Raw genomic sequence first — 20,078 nt, 5'->3', positions numbered from 1 at the left:
CTTATTTATGGCACTAAAGATAACATAATGGTTGTGCAAAAGACTTTCATGCCTGAAGCTTTGAGGTCCCAACTTCAACCCCCTGTACTATCATAAGTCAGAGTTGAGCAGTGCTCTGGTTTAAAAAAAGAAACATATATATATATTTACTAATGAGAGAGAGAAGGAAGAAAGAGAACCAGGACATCAATACTTGTTGTGGAGCTGTTAAGATAACTCACCTCAGAAGACACGAGCTTTGTCATGCGTGCAACTTAAATTTGAGCCCCCAATACACTAAGGGGTAGTACTATGCCACCGAGGAAAGCTTTGATGCTTTGGTGGTGTTCCTGTCTCGTTTCTGTATCTGAAAAAAGTTGGCATGGCATAGCATGACAAAATGCCAGCAACAACCAAGGTTTAAAAAAGAAAAGTAACGGGAGTTGGGCGGTAGCACAGCGGGTTAAGCGCAGGTGGCACAAAGCACAAGGATCCCGGTTCGAGCCCCCGGATCCCCACCTGCAGGGGAGTCGCTCCACAGGCGGTGAAGCAGGTCTGCAGGTGTCTGTCTTTCTCTCCCCCTCTCTGTCTTCCCCTGCTTTCTCCATTTCTCTCTGTCCTATCCAACAACAACGACATCAACAACAACAACAATAATTACAACAACAAGGGCAAAAAAAGGGAATAAATAAAATAAATATTAAAAAAAAAAGAAAAGTAACAAAACAAACAAAAAATGCTGCAATATTAGAAGGCATGTTAGTGTTACAGTTAAAAATCAGATCCTTTTCTGAAGATCTTTCATAGCTTCCTGTCAGACAAGTCAATTTATATTCTTCTAACTTTAATAATAAATGTTGCTTTCTCCATTCAGATTGGCTGCTATGCAGCTATGAAAAAAAAAATCTATGCCATGGGTGGAGGGTCATATGGAAAACTTTTCGAATCTGTGGAATGTTATGACCCAAGGACCCAACAATGGACTGCTATATGTCCACTAAAAGAGAGAAGGTGAGAGATAATCAATTTTATAGATTCCTTACTGGCCCATTGGGTGTGAAGCCACTTCACCTGTCTTGTGCCTATTTTCTTTCAAACTATCCTTGTGTTTGACTTGGCACTTGCTCTGTAAAAAATTTGAGGAATGGGCAGGGGTAGATAGCATAATGGTTATGCAAACAGACTCTCATGCCCGAAGCTCCAAGTCCCAGGTTCAATCCCCTGTATCACCATAAGCCAGAGCTGAGCAGTGCTCTGGTATTAAAAAAAAAAAAAAAAAAAAAAAAATTTAAATAATAATAAAAAAATTGAGGATTAATATATTGTTTAAAAGGTCCCTCATGTTCCTGAAACACTGAATATTGTAGTTAAAGCAAGCATAAGAGAGACTAGAGAATGGGGTCATGAGTCAAAATCCAGTATCTAATATGTTGTGTATTTTTCAGATTTGGAGCCGTAGCCTGTGGAGTTGCCATGGAATTATATGTGTTTGGGGGAGTCAGAGGTCGTGAGGACATCCAGGGTAGTGAGATGGTAACTTGCAAATCTGAATTCTACCATGATGAGTTTAAAAGGTAATTATGAATGGTTTCATGTGGGTTTCACAACTTTTTCTCTATGTTTACAAAGCCATATTTTAGCTTTATTTAATTTTACTTTCAGGTTACCTCTCTAAATTATCTAGGGGATATGTCTATTGTAGACTGGATATTGGGCTGTCAGAAGAATCATAAGGTGGGAGTCGGGCGAAAGCACAGTGGGTTAAGCGCAGGTGGCGCAAAGCGTAAGGACCAGTGTAAGGATCCCAGTTCGAGCCCCCGGCTCTCCACCTGCAGAGGGTCACTTCACAGGCGGTGAAGCAGGTCTGCAGGTGTCTATCTTTCTCTTCCCCTCTCTGTCTTCCCCTCCTCTCTCCATTTCTCTCTGTCCTATCCAACAACAACAACATCAATAATAATAACTACAACAATAAAACAACAAAGGCAACAAAAGGGAATAAATAAATATTAAAGAGAAAAGAAAAATCGTAAGACATTTTTGCACAGAAAAATATGTCATGACTTTTCTGACAGCCCAAGAAATTTGGGTAACTTAAAGGACAACCATGGGAAGATATTTCTAAAATGCAGATTGAATTTTATACTTAAAGTTATTCCTTGACTTCCTATAACTTTTGGGAGAATTTTACACTCCTTAACTTAACACATGGCCTTTTGGGTTTTTTGACCAAAGAAGCTTTTTAAAAATTATGTTTTAATTGATTTAGCATTGGTTTACAACAGCATTTTGCCTGTGTCTGGTCTTTCTGCTACTATTTAAACCCACATGTACTACTTGAGTCATGCTAAGGGATGTCACTCCCTCAAACAAGGTATAATTTTTTTTTTTCTGACACTGTTCATTTGTACTGTTGCTTTACCTAAAAATTTTCACCCCACATTTGTCCAATTATACAGCCTCTTCTGAAACTCTTGCCTATGATCTTGAGAAAGCTTTCTTTCCTAACCTGATCTCGGTAGACTTCTCAGTCTGTGATCCCATAATACCCCATCTCCCTCTCAGATTGTGACTATACAATATTATACTGGCCATCAGCTCTGTTAGGGCACGATTTAACTCAGTCTACTTTGGATCCTACATGGCCCATATTAGATATTCAGTAAATGCTGATCAATTGGGCAAAGTACAGGGCCTATGGTTCTTTTTTTTTTTTTTTTTTTTTTTTTTTTATTTAAGAAAGGATTAGTGAACAAAAGCATAAGGTAGGAGGGGTACAACTCCACACAATTCCCAACACCCAATCCCCATAACCCACCCCCTCCCATGGTAGCTTTCCCATTCTCTAGCCCTCTGGGAGCATGGACCCAGGGTCGTTGAGGGTTGCAGAAGGTAGAAGGTCTGGCTTCTGTAATTGCTTCCCCGCTGAACATGGGAGGGCCTATGGTTCTTAAAACATCTGGCAATTTGCCATGTATGTATAGTAGAATACATCCTTCCCCACCTTCCCTCTTTCTCCTCTCATACATTTTATTTAATATTATTATTGTTATTATTAATTATTTTTTACCAGAGCACTGCTCAGCTCTGGCTGATGGTGGTGGAGGGGATTGAACCTGGAACTTCGGAGTCTCAAGCATGAGAGTCTGTTTGCCATAACCATTATGCTATCTACCCACTGCCCCACACATTTTATTTTTGTAAACAGAAAACATTATTTTGATTATAGTTGTATATCGATGCTAAAATTAACCTTCTTACAGTATTTCAGTCATTTTTCCAGAAGGGGGTGCCATAATATAATCTTTAATGTCATATGTTTTAGTTACGGCAAACAATAAATAGTTATCAGTATTTAGAAATACATAGGGCCTGGTTGAGTATACACATTACCATGTGCAAGGACCTGGGTTCAAGCTACTGGTCCACACTGGAAGGGGCAAAGCTTTGTAAGTGGCGAAGTAGTAGTACAGGTATCTCTCTTTCTCTCTTCCCTGTCTCTTTTCCCTCTCAGTTTCTCTCTGTCTCTGTCCAATAAAAAATAAATAAAATATTTTTTAAAGTCTAATCAGTGTCTTTTTAAAAATATAATTTTTTCTATTTTTCTAATTAGTGTTTTCTTTATTGGGGGGATTAATGATTTACAGTCAACAGTAAAATACAGTAGTTTATACATGTGTAATATTTCTCAGTTTTCCACATAACAGTGTACTACCCCTCAAGGTCCTCCTCTGCCATTATGGTCCAGTACCTGAGCCCTCACCCCCACCCCAGAGTCTTTTACTTTGGTGTAATACACCAAACCCAGTCCAAGTTCTGCTATGTGTTTCATTTTTCAACTTTTTTATTTTTATTATTAATATTATTATTATTATTAGTGATTTAATAATGGCCAACAAGATTGTATGATAAGATGGGATACAATTCATACAGTTTCCACCACTGGTGTGCCATATCCTATCCCCTCTATTGGGAGGTTCCCTATAATTTATCCCTCTGGGAGTATGAACTAAAGATCTTTATGTAGTGCAGAAGGTGGGAAACCTGCCTTCTGTAATTGCTTCTTCACTGGACATGAGTATTGATGGGTCAATCCATACCACTATCCTGTTTCTATCTTTTCCTAGTGGGTTAGGGATCTGGGGAGGTGGGATTCCAGGACACATTAGTGAGGTCATCTGCTGAGGGAAGTCAAGTTGGCATCATGGTAGTATTTTGCAACTTCTGTCTATGAGTGAGAGCATCCCATATTCTTCCTTCTTTTTCTGACTATCTCACTTAGCATGATTCAAATTCCATCCAAGAGGAGGTGAAAAAAGTGAAATCACTCTCCACCTGCAAGGGGAAAGCTTCACAAGTGGTGAAGCAGGGTACAGGTGTCTCTCTGTCTCTTTTCCACTCTCTATCTCCCTCTCATCTCTCCATTTCTGTCTCTATGCAATAATAGAAATAAATAAACAAAAAATATATTTTTTTAAAGTGACATCAATATTTTTAATAGTTGAGTAGTATTCTATTGTGTATATACACCACAACTTTCTCAACCACTCATCTGTTGTTGGATACCTGGGTTGCTTCCAGAAAAATATAACTTTTTAATATGCTTATTTATTTACTGGATAGAGACAGTGAAATTGAGAGGGAAGGGGAGATAGAGGTGGGGAGAGAGAGAGAGACACCTGTAGCACTACTTCACTATTCAAGAAGCTTCCCCCCTGCAGGTGGGGACTAGAGACTTGAAACCATATCTTTGCACATTGTAGCATATGTACTCGACCAGGTGTGCCACCACTTGGTTCTTTTTCTTTTTTGAAGATTTTATTTATTTTACCAGAGCCCTACTTAACTCTGGCTTGTGGTGATACAGGGGATTGAGCCCAGGGCTTTGGAGCCTCACCCTAATATGCAAAGAGAGAGGCAGACTGTGAGTATGGATTGACCAGTCAATGCCCATGTTCATCAGGGAAGCAATTAAAAGCCAGATCTTCCACCTTCTGCAACCCACAATGACCTTGGGTCCATACTCCCAGAGGGATAGAGAATGGGAAAGCTGTCAGGGCAGGGGATGGGATATAGAGATCTGGTGATGGGAATTGTGTGGAGTTGTACCCCTCCTATCCTATGGTTTTGTTAATGTCTCCTTTTTTAAAATTAATTAATTTTTTTTTAAAAAAGCCTCCAGGAGCAGTGGATTCGTAGTGCAGGCACTGAGCTCCAACAATAACCCTGGAGGCAAAAAAAAAAAATGTATTGAACTCTCAAGCAGAAGGTCCTGAGTTCAATCCCTGGCAGCACATGTACCAGAATAATGTCTGGTTCTTTCTCATGAATAAATAAATATTAAAAGAAAGAGAGAAGATTCTTCCCAATACCTTCATCCATTTTTCAATGGAGCTATTTGTCTTCTTATTGTTGAGTTTGGTGAATTCATTGTATAATTTGGTTATCAGTACTCTGACCAATATATGACACATAAAGATTTTCTTCCACTTTGGTGGAGGTCTCTTTGTTACGGTAATGATCTCCTTTGCCATGTAGAAGCTTTTCAGTTTGATGTAGTCTCTGAAGATTTATTTGTGAGAGAGGCTTGAAAGAATCATATTAAGTGGGAGTCAGGCAATAGCATAGTGGATTTTTTTTTAAAAAAGAATCATATTAAGTGAGATGAGATAAGTCAGAAAGAGAAGGATGAATATGGGATCATCTCACTTATAGACAGAACTTGAAAAATACTGCCATAATGCCAACCTGACTTCCCTTGTCAGGTGACCTCACCAGTATGTCCTGGAGCCCCACCTCCCCAGATCCCTACCCAACTAGGGAAAGATAGAGACAGGCTATGGGTATGGATTGACCTGTCAACACCTATGTCCAGCAGAGAAGCAGTTACAGAAGCCAGACCTTCCATCTTCTGCACCACATAAAGATCTTTGGTTCATACTCCCAGAGGGATAAAGAATAGGCAACCTTCCAATAGAGGTGGGATATGGCACTCTGGTAGTGGGAATTGTTGGTCATTATTAAATTAAAAAAAAAAGAAGTTGAAAAAAATAAGATTAGTTATTTCTTAAAAGATCAGGTATCTCGGGAGTCGGGTGGTAGCGCAGCGGGTTACGCACACGTGGCGCAAAGTGCAAGGACTGGCGTAAGGATCCTGGTTTGAGCTCCTGGCTCCCCAGCTGCAGGGGAGTTGCTTCACAAGTGGTGAAGCAGGTCTGCAGGTGTCTATCTTTCTCTCCCCTTTCTGTCTTCCTCTCCTCTCTCCATTTCTCTCTGTCCTATCCAACAACAATGACATCAATAATAACTACAACAATAAAACAACAAGGGCAACAAAAGGGAATAAATAAAAAATATATATATTTTAAAAAAAAAGATCAGGCATCTCCAACTATGTTATATTTGCATACCATGGCAACAGTTGCCAGATGAGCAATCTGTATGAGATTGGAGACCATTTATTCTTTTTAAGTAATCTCTTGTCTTTCCTGTCTTTGTGTTCCCTGTTTTTATTTTAAATTTTTCCTGGATAAATGTCTTATCTTATTTTGTGTTTCTAACTAAAAACTTTTAAAAGAAAAGCAACAAAATTGCCTTCAACTATACCAAGTTCTAGTGACAGTGTGATATATCCTGATAGTATCTCTTTTTCTGTTTGTTTTTTTCTCTTTTCTCTAATTTCTTTTTCTGTTTCTTGTGTTCCTGTTTTACTAATACTACCTACTACCACTTTCCCAGATATCCATCCTCTTGGTCAACTCTCTCTTGTGCTTCTGATCTCATCCTTCTCAGGTTTTACTTTTTTTTTTAATTCCACAGTACTTTTCATATTTTCCTTCATTTTCTGCTACTACCCCAATAACATTTACTCTTTCATATGTTTAGTATCATTAGCCTCCTAACAAGTCAACCAGTCTTTTTACTTTGTGCCTTTGAAAAAGTAACTTAATTTGGTCATTTAATTCTGCTTAAAATTCATATTTCCCCATTGCTCATATAAAGATAAAGATAATAATACTTAGCCTTCTACTACTCAGGGTCCTCCACAAATTTTCAGTCTTTTTCAGTTTCCTCCTTTCATGAGTCTTTTGTTTCAGTTCACTTCTCAAAAACCATTCTGATTTATTACCTCTGCATTTGCTTATCTTACATACCTCTCCATGTTTTTAGATTAAATCATGTTAGTTGTTCTGTGAAGTCAGTATTTGTTAGTTTCATCTTCTGATGCCTCAAAGTATAATTTAAAAGACAGACTTGACAACTTGTTCTCTTGCCCACGGGTTGGGGCTCATTGTGGTAGAAAGTATGGCCAAGTGGAAATTCCTGGAACTTTCCTTCACCAGCAAGATAGAAAACAAGAAGCAAGATTGCATCCTTAAGACAACTGGCAGAGGGGGCTGGGCACTAGTATACTGGGTTAAGTGCATATAGTGCAAAGTACAAAGACCAGTGCAAGGATCTGGATTTGAGCCCCCAACTCCTCACCTGCAGAGGTCACTTTGCAAGCAGTGAAGCAGATCTGCAGGTGCCTTTCTCTCCCCCTCTCTGTCTTCCTTTCCCTCTGTTTATGTCCTATCCAACAACAGTTCCCATTGGATGGCTGCCAGGAGCAGTGGATTTGTAGTGTGGGAACCGAGCACTAGGCGCAAGAGGCAAAAAGAAAATGGCAGAAATTAGTGCCATCACCAGACTGGAAAATGCTGGTGAAACCTGTCATTTTCTCACTTAGTTCACTTAGAAAAATCACATGGATTTTGAAAAGTAATGGTGAAGTTTGTTAAACTTAAAGAGTTGATTACATTGGTCATCGACTCATCTCAAATGTATTATCTTAATGTAGCATGGTGTTCCTGGGAGTCAGACGGTAGCGCAGCAGGTTAAGCGCATGTGGCACGAAGCGCAATGACCGGTGTAAGAATCCAGTTGGAGCCCTCGGCTTCCCACTTGCAGGGGAGTTGCTTCACAAGCGGTGAAGCAAGTCTGCAGGTGTCTGTCTTTCTCTCCCCCTCTGTCTTCCCCTCCTTGCTCCATTTCTCTCTGTCCTATCCAACAATGACAATAATAACTACAACAATAAAATAATATGGGCAAAAAAGGGGATAAATAAATACAAAAAATTTAAAAATTTTTTTTAAAAAATAGCATGGTCCTGTCCTAGGTACAGAGCTACTGATTTAGTTAATTCATTTTCTTCATACCAATTTGTGAGTACCAGCAGCAGCTGTAAACTTTTACCTGATAGGGCTAATAGTTTGTGTCAACTGTATAATAGTCCACAGAGATTTTTATAATTTTAGTGTGTCACAGAACATCTTTTTTTAAATATTTATTCCCTTTTGGTGCCCTTGTTGTTTTATTGTTGTAGTTATTATTGATGTCGTCATTGTTGGACAGGACAGAGAGAAAATGGAGTGAGGAGAGGAAGACAGAGAGAGGGAGAGAAAAACAGACACCTGTAGACACCTGCTTCACTGCCTGTGAAATGACTCCCCAGGTGGGTAGCCGGGGGCTCGAACCGGGATCTTTATGCCAGTCCTTGTGCTTTGCGCCACATGCACTTAACCCACTGTGTTACCGCCTGACTCCTGCCACAAAACATCTTTAAGTCTTCTTCCTTTGATTACTCTATTTAGATCTGCTAATTAGAAAGTAACAAAATACTAAAGATACCTTTTTGAGACATGTGAATGAGAGGATGGAAGATGAAAACTCATGGGTAGAGGTAGATAGCATAATGGTTATGCAAAGAGATTATCCTGCCTGAGGCTCCCAATTTCCAGGTTCAGTCCCCCACACCACTATAAGCCAGAGTTGAGGAGTGCTCTGGTAAAATAATGATGATGACAATAATAATAAAATTAAAATATTAGCCTCACTTTTAGTCAAATATTTCTAAGACATGACCTAGTCAGAAGATAGTAATACTAGTAATATGGACAAAAAGGAAATCTAGTATATGTAGTTAAAACTAGTATGAAGTAACTAAAGGGTTAGACAAGACTCAGATACTTACATAAATAGCTAACATAGGAAGCACAGCTGCTACTTTGAGGATTGAGAAAAAATACACTAAAAAGAAGCAAACTGGGAGTCGGGCTGTAGCGCAGCGGGTTAAGCGCAGGTGGCGCAAAGCACAAGGACCGGCATAAGGATCCCGGTTCGAACCCCGGCTCCCCACCTGCAGGGGAGTTGCTTCACAGGCGGTGAAGCAGGTCTGCAGGTGTCTATCTTTCTCTCCCCCTCTGTCTTCCCCTCCTCTCTCCATTTCTCTCTGTCCTATCCAACAACTAAAACAACAAGGGTAACAAAAGGGAATAAATAAATAAATAAATAAAATAAATATTAAAAAAAATTTAAAAAAAAACCTCTCCAAGAGAGTTCATTTCTTAAAAAAAAAAAAGAAGCAAACTAGGGGTCAGGATGTGGCGCACCTGCTTGAGCGCACATGCCACAGTGCACAAGGACCCAGGTTCAAGTCCCCAGTCCCCACCTGCAGGGAGAAAGCTTCAGAAGTGGTGAAGCAGGGCTGCCGGTGTCTCTGTTTCTCTCCCTGTCTGTCACCCCCTTCCCTCTCAATTTCTGGCTGTGTCTATTCAATAAATAAATAAAGATTTAAAAAAAAAAAAATATATATATATATATATATATATATATATATATATATATATATATATATATATGAACCACCTGTGCTAAGGTACAAGTTGTTTAAAAAAAAAAAAAAAGCAAACTAGAAGAACCATCACCACCCCCTCAAGGCTAGGAATTACCTTATTGGAAGAGGGTGTGCTCTGGCCTACTGTATAGCAGAGCAAAAGGGAGACAGGGACCAAAACTAGTACAAAGGAAGCTGTCTGTGGAATGATAGAGTACCTCACTTGAGGGTGAGCAACTCCAGGTCTCCTCAGAGGTTCATGGACCCTCTCCTCTACCCAACCTTGCATCCCTCCAGTGCCCTCTGTTGGCTGGGGCTCGGAGCCTGCACTACGAATCCACTGCTCCTGGAGGCTATTTTTTCCCTTTTGTTGCCCTTGTTATTTATTGTTGTTGTTGTTGTTATTGCTGTTGTTTCATAGGACAGAGAAATCGAGAGAGGATGGGAAGACGGGGAGAGAAAGATAGACACCTGCAGACCTGCTTCACTGCTTATGAAGTGAACCCCCCCCCCCGCAGGGGCTCGAACCAGGATCCGTAAGCCAGTCTTTGTGCTCTGCACCATGTGCACTTAACCCACTGCACTACTGCCTGGCTCCCTTGCTTTATCTTCTTAAAAAACAGGCTGTTAATGCTGTTTATCTTCTCAACTGTGTTTTTCTTCCTCTAGTTTCTGCAATTATCTGTTATTTCCCCCCTCATTCTTACTTTGGGTTTATTTTGTTCTTTCATTTCTAATTTCTTCAGGTCGAATTTTTTAAATTATCTTTATTTTGGTAGAGATGGCCAGAAATCAGGGATATAGAGAAGGAGAGAGACACCTGTAGCACTGCTTCACCACTTGTGAAGCTTTCCTCCTGTATGTGTGGACTGGGGGCTTGAACCTGGGTCCTTGAGCATTGTGACATGTGCGCTTAATTGGGGGCACCACCACCTGACCCCAGGTAGAATTTTTTATTTTTTAATTTCTTTGCTGAAATCTCTTGTGTTGTCATCATATGCATATAGTTATGGTAACTGCATTCAAGCTTCTGCCTGCGAGATGATCCCAGAATCTGAGTCATCACAGAGTTGGCGTCTGTTGTTTATTCCCTTGAGAAGAAACTCTCATTTTCTGGCTCTTTTTTTGTTGACTAATTCTGGATTGCATCCTGGATGTTGTGACTATAGGCCTTGAAGACTGTAGATTGCTTCCCAGTGTTGCTCTGAGAGTTTGAGAAACATTAAATTTGGGTAGATAGGCTGCAGGCTAGCTGTGGAGGGTGGATATCACCCTCGGAGCAGGTTATTAAGCCTTGGTTTACAAGCAGTCACTGTTGAGATTGACATACTTGAGATGAGCTGGTCCACATGAATGCAGGGCTTTCTTTACCTCTTGTCTTTTCTGAGAGCCACACATAGGTGATCTTGATTGTCCCTTGTTGCTCTATCCTGATTTTAATACCCAGGGGTTTTAGCTATCCTAAGCTCCCTACCACCACAGAATGTTTTCAGGTGTTGCTGCTAAAGAATAGGATACTTGCTCCATGTGGGCAGGTTTAGCTTTTAGCTTCTGTCCCAAATCTACCTGCTTTTGTCTGATTTCCAGGTCTCTGAGGCAGTTGTCTTTGGTCAGGAATTTGTAGCTGTTACTTATAACGAGAAGCTGAAGTATCACTGGTGCTTTCTTTCCTTCTCATTCTTCTGGAGGTTCTAACCTCTCATTGTCTCTTTCTCCTCCCTCTCTATCGTCATTTATGTCCTTCCAGCCAGTCTGCCTTGTGCAGGTAAAAGGGGTCCTGTTGATGGATTTGTTCAGGGAGTTGTGTGCTTTTCCCCAGTGATTGTGTGTGGGATTCAGCTGCAGAGAAGGTGGAGGTATACTCAGCTGTTTGATTTGTAGCCTGGGAAGAAGTAATATGTTGAGGTGTATTAGAATGTTATAACATTGATTTACAATATTGTAGAGGCCAGACAGTGGTGCACTTGGTTAAGTGCACACATTACCATTATTGTACATGCTCCAGGACATTTTTTTCCCCATACTTCCTCAATAATAAGTGGTTGGGAATCGGGCGGTGGCACAACGGGTTAAGCACACGTGGTGCAAAGCATAAGAACCAGCGTAAGGATCCCGGTTTGAGCCCCCGGCACCCCAACTGCAGGGGAGTCACTTCACAGGTGGTGAAGCAGGTCGCAGGTGTCTCTCTTTCTCTCCCCCTCTGTCTTCCCCTCCTCTCTCCGTTTCTCTCTGTCCTATCCAACAATGATAAAAACCAACAAAGGCAACAAAAGGGAAAATAAATAAAATATAAAAAACTTTTTAAAAAGTTGTTGGGAGTCAGGCAGTAGTGCAGTGGGTTAAGCACACTTGGCACGAAGTGCAAGGACCAGTGTAAGGATCCGGTTGCAGCCCCCAGCTCTCCACCTGCAGGGGAGTCGCTTCACAAGCGGTGAAGCAGGTCAGCAGGTGTCTATCTTTCTCTCCTCCTCTCTGTCTTCTTCTCCTCTGTCGGATTGTGTCACGGGGGAGAGAGAAGAGAACAGGAACTCGTGGTGGAGCGGGAACACAAATCTTTATTCACGCGGACGCCCCGGAGTTGGGTGCAGGCACAGCAGTTTAGGCCACGTGGAGCTAGCAAAATGGTTGCCTCCCACTATGCCCACCAGCCCTTCTCCAGGTCTTCTCTGGATCAGGATGTGGAAGAGAAAGAGCGAAACTGGAACAGCAGTGGGATTTATAGGGTAAAGACGGAAGTGGCAAGTTGGGAACGGGACTGGCTAGGAAAGGGGGTGGAGAGAGGCAAAAGGCATGCTGGGAAGGTGGAAGCGTCCTTAGTAACTGTTGCGATGGTTTTAACTGAATTAGCAGTACCCTGAGGGGATAATGAAGTGGGGATATTTCAGGCAAAACAATGATTATGTAAGCAGAGCAGGGGGACTGGCTTTAAGGCCCAACATCTCCCCCTTTCTTTTTATCTAATGGCCATAGTATCAGGAATGCAGGGTGCTTTGTGAGGCAGGGAGTCTGATAGGACGAGGCACACCTTTGGGGTTACTGCTATCCCTCCTTGCTCAACCTCTCAGTAAAGAGAGACTAACAGGATTGACACACTCCTCAGGTTCAAGCCCTGCCAAGCTTAACCACATCCTCACAATTTCTCGACATCTCCCTTTCCAGTGGCCATATTTAAATGGGTCAATGTCTGTAAAAGACTCCATCTCTGACAGAGGAATAGTAGTGTAGGGCTGAACAGAAACCTGCTGGGAAGAATACTGAATGATATTGTGTATGCATTTTCAAAAAGAACTGGCACAAGACAGGGATAAGTAAGAGTAGCAAAAGACAAGGTGAGACTGAAGAGAGGCCTGGTAGGTGGAGAGGGGCTGCCTGATGGGTGGAAGGGGCTGCTGCTTGATAGGTGGAGGAGTGGGGGCCTGATAGACCGAGGGGTGAGAGGGGTGACTGGTGTTGCAAAGTCCCCAGACAGCTAGATGCAAGGTCCATGGACTATTACAGTCTTCGACAAGTCCAGCAGTGTAAAGGGAGTGTCCAAAGGTGTACCAGCAAGTCCAATAGAAGTGTCAGTCTAATGCCAACAACCAGGGGAAGAAATGCCACACGTCTATCTTGACGGGGGAGGACAGCCACTGGAACTTTGCTTCTCTGTAGAGAGTGAGCTGGAACCGCCAAAATGTGACCGGCGAAGCAGAAGCAGGTAGGGCAGACAGTGATGGGCAAGAGAAAGGCAGTAAGAAAGTTCTGTCCTTGGAGTCTGTGAATCAGGTTTTTCAGATCGTGTCACGTCACATCATGGGTTTCAGGGGGTACACATCTATAGTTGTGCCATCTAGTGGGCGATGTCAGAGTGTGCAGGGGTCCAGATGGTTTTTCTGGGGATTCCTGTGAAGGAAACAAACAAATCTGCTTCCCATGGTTAGCAGGGCATCTGGTTCAAATTTTTATAAATATTAAAGGAGGTTTAATGTAGTTGGTGCCTTAGCCAACTGAATATTGGGGGATGTATTCCCCCCCCCCTTTTTTTTTTTTTACTTAATTGGGCCTATGCATTTGGTGGGCCTATTCAACAACCGTTTGTCTTTGGGGTTGTAAGGGATGTCTGTGGCATGGGTGATGTTATAAAGGAAAAAAGTCTTTAAATTGTTGGCTGACAAAGGCAGGCCTATAGTGGCAAAAGGAGACAAACCAGTTAAGTGTAGAAAAATATGTGAATGTTGTTAGTTTACATAATTTGTATATGGGGGAACTTCTTATATAGTTTAATATCTTACCATATAAGCAGATGCTTCTTCATGTGAAGGCTTTGACATAGTTGTAGTCAATTACTTGTGAAGAAAAAAAACTTTTAACAAGTTAGAGTTTTACTATAATTGATAACTCGATGATTATAATTGGTTTAAGTATCTTTATAATTTTGTTTAAAGGTCATCTTATGTGACCTTGTGTAGCAAGCAGTCTCTGTACAGCAGGATCTTCAGACCAAATTTAGTTAAAATAAATATTGATTTTTAACTACTTTTTACTTTGGACTTTAAACAAACTCAGGTTACTTAGAGAGTTAACACGTTAGTGACTGGTTCTTTTTTTTTTTTTTTTTTTTTTGAACATTTATAATGTCAGGTTGATGCCAGATTTGTTGTGGATTAATTTTCACAAGATTAGTTTACAGGGCATTTTGGGGGGCCCTCCAAAAATGTCCTGTATAGAGAATTTGTATTTTAATTTTGGAGATGATGAATCGGCACGTTAATATTTAGACTTTTACCTTAAATACTCAGTTACTTTAGCAAAGTAATTTTACCTTTATAAGAATTATGTTGAAAACTTCTTTATTTAACTCTGCTTGGTAAGAATATAGCTTCAAAGTTACACTTTTAACCATTAAGCTAATGTTTACCAAACTTGAAACACACACATAAACATGTAGTTTATAACACACAGGAAGAGAAAAACTTTTGTTACTAAGACATATCATTTCAAACACAAATTTAGATCTGTACTCTCTTACTTGAACCATCTTTACTCACACAGTTTAAGATTAAACATTTCACATTTATACCAAGACTTCAAAAAAAAATTAAAAGAGGAGAAAAACAAATTTTTTGGACTGTTTCTGGACGTCTCCAGAAACCATGGCTGCATCCAGCATTTTTATATAAAGTCAATTAAGTTTCAGAGTACTCTGAGCAAAATGGGTCATACAAAAAATTTTGGTCATTCACCTCACTCAAAAACTTTTTTTTTTTTTTTTTTTTTTGGTCATTCAACTCATTCACAAAACACAACTGGCCAGTCATAGCATAAGATATTCAGGGGGTGGAGAGAGGGCTCTGTGAACCAGATTTTTCAGATTCCACCGTGTCGTATTATGGGTCCTGGGGTGCATCCTGCAGCCAGTCCTCTTGCAGTGTTTCTTGTTCCTCAGGGATAGCAGTGCCATCATGCGGGTATTGCTGGACATGGCAGGCAGGAAGCCAGACAGATTTTGAGTAATTCTGTGGAAACACGCATGCGAAACCATGGTCAATAGGGGGTCAGGCCCTTTCCAAATTTTATCAAGTGGGTCTTTCCATTTGACCTTAATAGCTACGAGGGTGGATGGTGTTTGCCAATGAAGAATAATAGGAGGTTGGTTCTAGTTTTTGTAAATATTAAAAAGATTTAATATAGTTAAGGCTTTTGTCAGCTGGATATTGGGGGGGTATATTCTTTTTCTTTATTTAATTGTGCCTTAAGGATTTGATGGGCCCTCTTGACAATGCCTTGTCCCTGTGGATTATAGGGAATGCCTGTAGTATGAGTAATGTTCCAGAGGGAACAAAAATCTTTAAATTGTTTGCTGGTAAAAGCAGGTCCATTGTCCGTCTTAAGTTGAAGAGGAATGCCCATTACAGCAAAACAAGAGAGCATATGGCTTATAAGCTTTTTTGAACTTTCTCCTGTCTGAGCTGTAGCCCACATAAACTTAGAGAAGGTATCAGTTGCCCAGCACTCCTCTCTCCATTTCTCTCTGTCCTATCCAACAATGACAACATCAATAATAACTACAATAATAAAACAACAAGGGCAACAAAAGGGAAAATAAAGAAACAAAATCTAAAAAAAATAAGTTGTTTCCTTTTATTTATTTTATTGGAGAATTAATGTTTTACAAATTATAATACTTTGTGCATGCATAACATTTCCCAGTTTAATAAGTTGTTGTTCTTAAGAATGTAATAAATCCTTTCATTTTGGATTAATTTAAGACTTGTAGTAGAGTTGCAAAAATAGCAAGAGTTCCTATAAAACAGTTCACCCATCTTCTCCATGTTACATAACTGAAGTACAAATATCAAAACCAGGATATTTACATCTGTATAACATTACTAAGTAAACTTACAGGCTCTATTTAAATTTCACCACCTCATCCATTAATACCTTTTTCCTTCTCTATTTCAGAATCCATTCTAAAATCCCACTTGCACATTAGTTATGTTTCTTTATTATCAGTTCTTGTATTTCATGACCTTGGTCGTCTTATAGAGCATTGGCCAGTTGTGTTTTTATAGAAGGTCTCTTAACTTTGCATTTGCCTATGACTTACTGTGATTGAGCTACAATTGCATAGTTTTGGCAGAAACATCACAAAAGTAATATTGTACATTTCTCTCTCTTGACAGAGAAATTGAATAAATGGGAGATAAAGAGGGAAGAGAGAGAGGCACCTGCAATATTGTTTCATCATTTGGGAAGCCTCCCTGGGGACTGGGGGCTTGACCTATATATAATGTGTACCCTGTACCAGTTGTGCTACTGCCTGGTCCCCTTCACCATTTATTTTTAGCATCATTTTCAGACTAGCCTCCAGTAGTCATTACTGTGAAATTTGTCTAGTGATGATTTTTCTCTTTCCCATATTCTTTCTACAGGGAATTCTATTTGGAATTCTATTAAAAAAAAAAAAAACTGTCCCTGTCCTTAAATTTTTTTGACTTCCTTAATTGTATCCATCTGTGTTTTAGGTGGATCTATCTTAATGACCAGAATTTATGCATCCCTGCTAGTTCCTCTTTTGTTTATGGAGCTGTACCCATAGGAGCCAGTATTTATGTTATTGGAGATCTTGATACAGGTAAGACCGTTGCATTGAGTTTTGGGGAACTACTTGCAACTGGCTCCGGGGTTAGTAGTCTCACCTTTACTTATTTCTTTTTATGGTTTAGGTACCAATTACGACTATGTGCGTGAGTTTAAAAGAAGCACAGGAACCTGGCACCACACAAAACCCCTTCTTCCATCTGACCTGCGGCGCACTGGATGTGCAGCCTTACGTATTGCAAATTGCAAGCTTTTCCGCCTCCAGCTGCAGCAAGGCTTATTTCGTATCCGAGTTCATTCCCCCTGAAGTGAAAACAGAGCAGACGCAGGGCCCAAACCAAGTGCACCGTGACAGTGGCTTTTTGTGAGGGGACAGAGATGGCAGCCAAAGCTTGCTCTGACTGTCTGCCTTTGTACGGTATTTCTGGTGGTTTTATAATGCTTAAAAGCTTGAGCTCCTGTTTAGGAGAACGTGTAACTATTGAAAAACCACCTGGGAGGGAACAGTTCCTCCGGTTTGATGTGTCTGTAGCAAATGGAGGCTAGTAAATGTCAAAAGGAAAAGGAAAGTGGGAGTCAGTACATTGTAAAATATTGAAGTTAAAACATTAAGGTGCATTTTCCCTGAAGGGAATTGAGATCTGATAAACTGTTGTGTTCTAGTATCTGGCTTTGGTAAACAAATACAAATCCTTATATGCAAATCAACATATCCAAACCATACCACAATTGCTTTTCTATTACACTTGGAAGGAAATATTATGCCTAACCCTACCCAACAAATTAAGGTTTGTGCCTAAAATGTTAGATTGGATGACATGCCATTTAGTGTCGATGTACCACTAGTACTCATCTTAAGAATCTCTTTAAAATTATTATGATAACTAAGATAAAAATTTCTAAGATAAAATTTATTTTATGACATTCTATCTTAGTAATGTAACAGTTCAGTAATTTGATTCAAGTTGCAGCCCTCCTATGAATTTAAAGGAAGTTGCTAACTTCTCTGTTAATTTAGAGTGAAATACGGCATATCGTAATTTCTAGGGGAGTACTCTTGGAGTTGTGAAGGATCTCATGCAGTGCCATTCTTTCAATTAATCAAAACCATTTTATAATAAATAAGAGAATATTAGTGAGTAGGAGATGTTATAAAAAGAAAGATCTGAGTCAAATAGTAAAGATCTGCTGTAAGAAATAAAATCTATCCAGATAAGATATGTAGGGATCAAAAACTTAAAAAAAAAAACACAAAACAGACAATCCCCGACTTATGATGGTTTACTTGGGATTTTTTTTACTTTTTAAGGGTGTGAAAGCAATACCCATTCAGTAGCAGCCAATACTTTCTTCCGACCCTGGGTGGCAAGTGGCTGTGGTTCCTGGTCAGCTTGTTGATTTACAGTATTTTCAACTTATGATGAGATATCAATATGCAATTCCATCATAAATCGAGGAAGATCTGTACTCTGTCTGAAAGCACACAAAGTCTTGTTTACTACTGCTTAGGATTTGAAATCTTGTCTTAGGATGCAAACCCGTGTTAAGAATCTAGTCTTAGTAGTAGAATTTTCTCAGTGCCGCTCATTAGTAAAGAGTTTTAGACAAATTATGTTACAAGTTTGGCTGGTAGGGTAAACTACCTCAACTCAATTTCATTCTGTTCATCATAGGGCAAATTAATCCTTTACGCCTTTTCCTCTCATTCCCATGTCAGCCCACTCCACCCCACTTTCCATTGGGGGAGAGATCATTCTTGGTAGCACATATCATGTAAGATATTTTGTTTTTCATTCAAATTATACCACTTTAGTGTGGAATGAGGACCTTTGAAGTACTTGATTACTTCAGAATTTGAATTTTATGCAATATCATATTTCTAATCAACTTAATATATAATTCCTAGTTTTTAATTGTTTTCTATAGCTTTTTTCTTATTAGAATATGACTATAAGAAGCAGCATTTTGTCTTAATGTTTAAAAGTTATATAAATGTATCTTTTGGTTATAAATTTGAGGATGAGGTTTCTTCTAGAAACTTCCCATATGGAATGTTTGTATGCTACTACATGTAATGAAACAACTCTTAGGTTTTCCTACCCATAAACAGAGAGGAGGGTGACCTAGCTGCACTTTTTTTCTTAAATATGTAGAAGACAATATTTGTAAAAGTTGCTGAAAGGAGCCTTGCCAGTGTGGGTGCTGAGAATGTTCTGTTTGGCAGAAATACTCACACAGTAAAAGAAGGTATGAAATTTCTGTCTTCTGTATCAGAGGCACCAGACCAGATTTGCCACACATTCATTTAACACAAACTTAATATGAAAGCAAAGCCAGGCTTTTTTTTTTTTTAATTGTATATCTGTTGGCTATTGTCTGTAGACCTTTTCCAGTGATACTTTAACTATCTTTTAATCATAGTGTACTATGTAACCATTGCAAAGGAAGAGGACTTCCTTACAGTTACTTTAAGTGGCAACAACTTGCAAAATAATAATAATAATAAATAAAGTTAAGTAGATCTTTTTTAATAAAATACCCTATATAGAACAGAACCTTGGCTTTCAGAAGCTACAGTTGAAGTACATTAAAATACTGATACCTTGTGAAAGCTATAATAGTTATAGACTCCCCTTCTTTCAATTCTGAAGTTTAAAATTCAAGGAGACATTTTTTTCTTTAGGAGTGAGTGGTTCCCAACTAAAATATTCTCAGTGCCTGTGTGATTTGATCATTTCATTTTATATAAGTAGCTTTTTTAAAAATTCAGTTCGCTGACACTGTAGCTACAGAAATTAAGTACTAATTTAAAAATAAATTTGCCACTTAACATGGGATGCAATAACTAATAAAAGCTGCTAAGTGCCAAATTGTTATTTTGTTATATATAATTGTAATAAAGTATTAAGTTGATGCATAGGGAAGTATTTAATTTTGTGGTGTTCAAAAAGTATCATGACTTTGACAAAGTACAGATATTTCAGTATTGTGAAATAAATTTTTAACTCATTTCATGCAGGTTGATGTTTTGACATTCCACCCATACTTGAGGTTTCTTTTCTTGATAAATTTTCGGTACTTCTTTCTCCATGAGGCACTTTTACCACTTACTTGTTGGAATTAGCAGCTGAGGGTAGATCTATTAAATAGAAATATCTTTGGAAGAAGTGCAGTTTATTTTTATTATCCCACCAACAGGAGGAAAGTTGCCTCAGGTTAGAGTATATGAGTATTTAAAGAATTTCTCATAGGCTACAGTCTAAAGTAGGTTTGTTTAACATATCCAAACATAGGTTTTTTTCAAAAATTGAGTGTTAATTTTAAATGAAGTTACTTTTTGTTTGTGTTAGTGCTTATATACTCCAAG

The 20,078-nt window shown here is 39.3% G+C and overlaps 1 protein-coding gene across 1 annotated transcript in view; it reads left to right on the top strand.

Annotated features, from left to right (window-relative positions):
• Positions 1-19,721, top strand: part of GAN (gigaxonin) — a 34,736-nt gene extending 15,015 nt beyond the window's left edge. Inside the window, exons 7-10 of the mRNA XM_060185117.1 lie at positions 854-990; positions 1,425-1,553; positions 16,636-16,745; positions 16,837-19,721. Coding sequence (XP_060041100.1) covers positions 854-990; positions 1,425-1,553; positions 16,636-16,745; positions 16,837-17,018 — 558 coding nt within the window. The 3' untranslated portion in view covers positions 17,019-19,721. The remainder of the gene's footprint in view (positions 1-853; positions 991-1,424; positions 1,554-16,635; positions 16,746-16,836) is intronic.
• Positions 19,722-20,078: the final 357 nt, after the last annotated feature.

This window comes from Erinaceus europaeus, chromosome 2 (assembly GCF_950295315.1).
Source record: "Erinaceus europaeus chromosome 2, mEriEur2.1, whole genome shotgun sequence".
In the NCBI taxonomy this organism is placed as follows: Eukaryota; Metazoa; Chordata; class Mammalia; order Eulipotyphla; family Erinaceidae; genus Erinaceus; species Erinaceus europaeus.
Note: the sequence above shows the minus strand (reverse complement) of the source record. Positions and strands in the feature narration are given on the sequence as shown.